The sequence below is a fragment of the Pteropus vampyrus genome, unplaced genomic scaffold (genome assembly GCF_000151845.1).
Source record: "Pteropus vampyrus isolate Shadow unplaced genomic scaffold, Pvam_2.0 Scaffold1000004056, whole genome shotgun sequence".
Taxonomy (NCBI): Eukaryota; Metazoa; Chordata; class Mammalia; order Chiroptera; family Pteropodidae; genus Pteropus; species Pteropus vampyrus.
In genome coordinates this window covers 1-6,932 of record NW_011918458.1, presented here as the reverse complement: position 1 = coordinate 6,932, position 6,932 = coordinate 1, and the positions used below count along the sequence as shown (strand labels likewise).

The window sequence follows — 6,932 nt, the reverse complement described above, 5'->3', positions numbered from 1 at the left end:
CATTTCCCAGACATATCCCTGTCGTAAGTAGCACATGACTATATCCGGTTGGTTATTTCTAATGTAGAGAAATGTTAGTGATTTTTTAATTTGGTCATGTATCCAGCTACCTTGCTGAATTCATTTATTGGTTCTAAGAGCTTGTCCATTGATTCTGTTCTTTTTTCCATGGAAATGATGGTATCTTTATTAATGACAGTTTTATATTTTTTCCTTCCATTTCCTTTGCTCTTTTCTTATAGTGTTAGTCAGGGTTTCCAATACTATATTAATCTTGTTTCTTAAAGGAATGCATTTAAGCTTTACCAATTTAGTATGATATATATCATAAGGTTTGGGTATACATAGCTTTTACCAAATTAAGAATATTTCCTTCTATTTAGCTAACAGAGTTCATGATAGGCAGATATTGAGCTTTGCAAAATGATTATTCTGCTTCAATTAAAATTATCACATAACTTTTCTCCTTTTATTAATGTGCAAAAGTTTATTGATGGACTTTTCTAATGTCGAATGATTCTTGCATTAAAAATCCTGCTTCTCCATGATGTATTATTTTTAGTGCTATGATGGATTCATTTAATTATTGTTTCGTTTAGAATTTTGTGTCTATGTAATTGTCTTTTATTTTCTTGTGTTTTCTGGTTTTGGAGTCAGTATTAAATTAATATTGTAAAGTGAGCTGAGAAGGCCACCTATTCCACTCTGCTTACTGATTTCTAGAGCAAGTTGCATTAAATAGAATTAGCTATTTTGAAAGTTTGGTAGGATTCACCTATGGGCCTGAGGTTTTTGGAGAGAGAAGGGTTTTGACTACCATTTCTAATTTTTTTTTACAACTGATTAGTCTTCAAGTTATTCCTGTACAATTTATGTTTCTAGGAATTTGTCCTTTTATCTAAATTTTCTAATTTAGTTCAAGAGACTTTTATTATTTTATCTTCATATGCCTGAAATAATTTCTCCTTTCTCAACTACCTTTGTACCTATTCTTTATTTTCTTGATTAGTCTTACCAAAGGTCTATTTCATTAATTTTTTATTAAATTTATTGGGATGACATTGGTTAATAAAATTATATAGGTCTCAAGTGTACAATTCGATAATACATTTATCTGTATATTGCAGTGTGTGTTAACAGCTCAAAGTCAAATCTCCTTCATCCTCATATATTTGACCCCCTTTACCCTTATCTTCCTTGTAACCACTAAATCCCTTTCCTTCTTGTAACCACTAAACTGTTGTCTGTGTCTTTGAGTTTTTGTTTCTCTTATTCATTTGTTGCTTTTGGTTTTATATGCCACATATGAGAGAAGCCATATGGTTCTTAACCCTTTCCATCTGACTTATTTTGCTTAGCATGATTATCTCAAGATTCATCCATGTTGTTACAATGACTTTTCATAGGACCTGTGTATTGGATTCCTATGGCCATTGTAGCAAATTGCCACAACTCGGTGCCTTAAAAACAACAGAAATGTATTCTCTCACAGTTCCGACAGCCAGAAGTCCAAAATCTTAAAATAAAAAGATTATCCTGGATTATCTGAGTGGGCCCAATGTTGTCACAAGAACCTTAAATATGCAACAGAGAAGGAAAAGAAGAAAACCAGAAAGATGGCAGCATGAGAAAGACTCACCCATCATTGCTGGCATTGAAGAAGGGGTAAGGGAGCCACTAGTCAAGGAATGTGGGCAGTCTCTAGGAGCTGGAAAAGGCAAGGAATTGGATTCTCCCGTGGAGCCTCCAAAAAGGAACACAGTCTTGGCAACATCTTGATCTTTCTGACCTACAGAATTGTAAGATAATAAATTTGTGTTATTTCAAGCCCCTAAGTTTATGGTACATTATCACAACAGCCATAGAAAATAATACACACTCTCATACGAATTATCCTAAAGAGCAGAAAATCCTCGAGAACTTTTGTGGTTTTCCCTCTCTTCCCAGGAAAGTCCAGTTTGTCCGAGGTCTGCACCCCGTTGTTCTTTTGTCCCTTCCAGCTCAGCACTTATGCCCCTTCCAGTGACCTCTGCGGTCTCTCCCTCTAAACACGCGAGCCCTCCTACACCCCGCCTGGGCTTCTCTAGATTGCACCCACTATTTTTCAGCTTACACAATTAGGTCCTGAATACTAATAAGAAATATTAGTAGTGTAAGTAACATTTGCACAGAACTTTGTAGGTCTCAAATTCTTTTCAAATACATTGTTTAAACTTAACAATCAAGTTTTAGAGATGACATTTTATTTCCCCTTTTTCAGATGAGAAGGATAAAAAAAAGGGAAACATAGACGTATTCCCAAGAGAAAATAGCTAGGAAGTATCTGAACCAGAAGTGATTCTTAAATCATGAACTCTCCCTATTGACTCTCCTGATCCTAGGAGATCAGTCTCCTGGTTGCTAATAGAAAACCCACAGCCTTGCAAGAAGCGATCAGTAGTGATGAATCTAGACAGTCTGTCAAATAGTATTTATTACATGGCTACTATGAACCAGGTACTATGTAATTCAATGGCAACAATGAGGAGCAAAGCAGACTTAGACCGTGGCTTGGTAGCACTTTCATCATGGACCTCTCCAGATGCTGTCCATGCCTTAGTGGCCCCCTTTCCTCACAGAGGATCCAATTTGGACCAAGCATCAAAGATCTCAGCATCTCAGTGAGAAAGGAAATGCTTCAGGAAACAATGCTACTATCTGCAAGTACCTTTTAAGGTGTTAAAAAAGAAACAAAAAGTCTGAGTTGTCCTAAGAAGGGCAGTGAGTTTCATGTGAGATCACTATGCATTAAAAACAAACCATGAGTACTTAGGTTTGCTTTTGACTCATTGTCAAAAGTACCAGAAAGATAATGAGGACACAAGAAATATAAGATGTGGACTTGCTCTAATTTGAAATCTTCATTACTAAGTCTACCCTCCCTGACCTAGGATTATCTGACCACTATTTGCAAGCTTTCTTTTCTGCTCTATTTTCTCTGAAGCCAATCCTGTATCTAGGCACGGTAGACATAAGAAGTGCATATTCTGTTACCCAATAGTCTCATTATCAACCCGGTTGGCTGCTGGGTGGTTCTAACTCTATGTCTCACTGGTTCCTTATCTAGCTCCATTCCAACTGAGTCCCCTACCTTGGTAGATAGATGATTAGTGCCTAAATTCCTGCCCTACGGGAGCCTTTGCTTATTTCCTTTGGCCCTAGCCTTTAGGAGAGATAAAGGACCCATTACTGAACCTCTGCACCTTCCTATTCATACCTCTCAGAGTTTTTTTGTTTTATGTTTTATGGGTTTTTATTTGTTTGTTTGTTTGTTTGTTGCCAGAATGCTGCTTCTCACATTTCCGTTGTCCACACTACCACTCCTTGGAGTCTTCCTGCTTATAAGAGCACCCGCCTGTTAGTTCCTCTATGTCTGCCTTGATGCTATCCAGCTGCCTAACCCACCAAGCTCAATGTTGGGTCAAACAGCTCTCCAACTTCCCATTTACCTTACAGTTCCACATTCTGATGAATGTGCCAAATTTCCAGGTCCCAGCACCTACTAATATGACCTTCCTGCCCATAATTAAATTCTCAAACACGTTCCAAAACTGTTTTCATTCAAGAGGGGCTGGATCCAGGAATACATCTCTCTAATATTTTACAATTTCTATAGGGAGAATTTAGGATACTCTAATTTCCTTAACACAGGGGGAGCAGAAAAAGAGAAATCTTAGCCAGAATTATCACGTGGGAGCAATGAAGATTACCAGGCTGATCAGTAAGTAAGGCCAGAGCAAAAAGATATGTCTATATACAATTTGGGATATTAAGCAAAATGATTACTTTCTGAACACATCCTATTATCATTACCTGTATTCTCAGAATAGCCTATGAACATGAGTATTATAAGTTTAGTCCTTGAACAAAGAACAAGAGTTGAAGCACCTTTTTCGACTTCACAAAATCAGACGCAAATTTGAAACTGAGATCTAGGTGTGTCAACACCAATCCTATAAAGTAATATCACAGAATTGGCGTCGACACACCTTCATCTCAGTCTCAACTTTGCATCTGATTAATTTTGTGAAGCTGCTCTTGGTGAATAACTCCACTTCTGTGGCACACAAGCTGGAATAAGTTATGACATATCCCCTCTACAAACTGAAGACTCCAAGCCAGGACTCAAACCTAACATTCCTTCCAATTTCCTACTTGCAGGAAATCAATGCGATGGAGAAACCAGAGCCATATAACTGAATTCCTCCTTCTGGGACTGACTAGTGACCCCAAAGAGCAGATAAGGATTTTTGTCAGCTTCTTAGCCATGTACCTAGTCAATGTGGCTGGCAATTCAGTCATCATTGCAGCCATCCGGGGAGATGTGCACCTCCACACCCCCATGTACTTCTTCCTCTCCAACCTGTCCCTGGTGGACATCTGCTTTACAACTGTCATCGTGCCACAAATGTTAGTGAACATGGTGACTCAGAGAAAGACCATCCTCTTTGCCCATTGCCTCACCCAGATGTATTTCTTTGTGGCCTTTGCAGTCACTGACAGCTTCCTCCTGGCTGCCATGGCCATTGACCGCTACGTGGCCATCTGTAAGCCACTGCATTACACCACAACCATGAACCCTCGGCGCTGTCTTCTGCTGCTGATAGCATCCTGGGTGGTGTCCCACCTCCACTCTCTCCTGTACACGATTCTCATGGCCCGCCTCTCCTTCTGTGGACCCAACGTCATCCACCACTTCTTTTGTGATGTCCAGCCACTGCTAACCCTCTCCTGCTCTGACACCTCTGTCAATGAGCTTTTGGCCTTCACAGAAGGGTCCTTTGTAATCATGACTCCCTTTATCTATATTATTGTCTCTTATGTCCACATTGCCTGTGCTGTTCTGAGGGTCCCTTCTGGCAAAGGCAGGTACAAGGTCTTCTCCACCTGTGGATCTCACCTTACAGTTGTAACGCTCTTCTATGGGACCATAATATCAGTGTACTTTCGCCCCTCATCCACCTACTCAGTGACAAAGGACCGTGTGGTCACTGTCATCTATACAGTAGTTACCCCCATGCTGAACCCTTTTATCTATAGCATCAGGAATAATGACATGAAACAGGCCTTGAGAAATCTGATTAGGAGGGCAGGGTATCATAATCCATAGATGGTACTTCTCAGCATTCATTCATTCAATAAGAACCCATGAAACACCTATGCTGTGCCAGGAACTCTACTCAATTATGAAAATATTGCAGAGATATATCAATCATAGCTCCTTCTTCAAAATCAATTATAGTTCAGTAAGTAGGGATGACACGACTGCAATAAAAAATTACTGTACTTTATGGTAAAAATAAATAAAATGGGAAATCGATATTGATCTCTTATTCTATGATATACATAGTTTCCTTCTTTTTCTTTCGAAGTCTCTGGTTCATGTGCCACATACATGGCCAGTACCGTGCGATCGGTGTCCTGATGAAAAGCAAATGAAGGCTTCTATGGTAACATTGTTTTGAATCGGTGATGTGGGTCAGCTCACATGGAGCCTCAGTAAGTCGATGTTCTCATCATATGAGTTATTAATCTTATGCACGAATCTCTGGGGTCTGACTATTGGATTGTTTTGTTACCTTTAAGACAGCTCATAACTTCTCCAAAGCTATTTACTTATTTGCCACAGGAGGCAGCGGCACAAGCATAGTAATAAGATGCTTTTATGCTGAGTCAAAAAACTTAAGTTACAAGTCAATCTTAGAAATTGCGTGACCATTATCAAGCCATTAAAAATCTCTCTAAGCGTCACTTTTCTTGTCTATGTACAGATAGAAGAAATAATCTCGCCACATGGCTGTGGGTGTCAAATGGAAAAAAATGTTACTCACAGGTTCTGGCAAGCACATGGCACATCTAGGGCCACATGGTGAAGTGGGGAAAAGGGTTAGGGAGGGAGAGAGGGAGAAGCAAAAAGTGGGAGGGAGAGATGGAGGGAGATCAGGGGATCGAGGACCTGGGGTTCTGCTTTTATGGGGTCAAGGGAGGGGGCCTAGAGTTTTCAGGGCTCACTCGGTATTGTTGAGTTCAAAATGTAAGAACCAGAACTTAAGTCATGAGAAGAGAGAAAAACAAATATTCCAAATGGTCAGTTATCAAAATCGAGGAAAATCTCTAAACCGAAGGTGCCTAGGGCAGTGTGTGGGGCAGCCTGGCTGTTTATCTACTCTGGTGGTAAACTATGTGTTTATTGGACTCCTGGGCAATCAAAACTTAAGTCAGGCAATTGCATTACAAAAAGAAAAGCCAACTGTCCTGACTACAAGGACTCTTGCAAAAAATCCAAGCTTTCAGTTCTAAGATGAATAAGTTCTGGGGATCTAAAGTACAGCATGGTGACTACAGTTAATAATACTGATTTGTACAGTACTTGAAATGTGCTAAGAGAGGAAATCTCAAGCCTTCTCAGCATAAAACACAAAAAGGTACCTCTGTGAGGTGACGGATGTGTTACTCTGATTGTGCAATCATTTTGCAAGATATATGTATATCGAATCATCACATTGTGTACTTTAAATATATGATTTTATTTGTCAAATATACCTCAATGAAGCTGAAGGAAAAAACATTAATGGATCTTAACTGATCAGGAGTATTTCCCAAGGTCTTCCTTGAAACAAGGTGTAAAAAGAGGATAGCCTCACCAATAGGCTAAAAATGATTACTTAGTGAGCTCAAAAGTTATACTACAAGAGCCAGTGGACAGTTATGAGAAGATGTAGCGGGGTGTCTAAGGAGAACATGGCTTTGAATTCAAACCTAGCTCTGCTATTCATTTTTAATACACCTGTCCTTTCTGGTTTATAGAATGGACAATAGAATAGCCAGCCTCTGAGTTTTGTGAAAAAAAGATGACTTCCTGTGTAAAACAAATAGCACATTACTTGGCCCAA

At 39.4% G+C, this 6,932-nt stretch overlaps 1 protein-coding gene across 1 annotated transcript; it reads left to right on the top strand.

Annotated features, from left to right (window-relative positions):
* Positions 1 to 4,207: 4,207 nt before the first annotated feature.
* LOC105311454 (olfactory receptor 1L4-like) lies at positions 4,208 to 6,298 on the top strand. Its single transcript, XM_011387442.2, has 2 exons — positions 4,208 to 5,123; positions 6,273 to 6,298. Exons 1-2 carry the CDS (start codon positions 4,208 to 4,210, stop codon positions 6,296 to 6,298), a joined length of 942 nt encoding a protein of 313 aa, XP_011385744.2.
* The last annotated feature ends 634 nt before the right edge of the window (positions 6,299 to 6,932 follow it).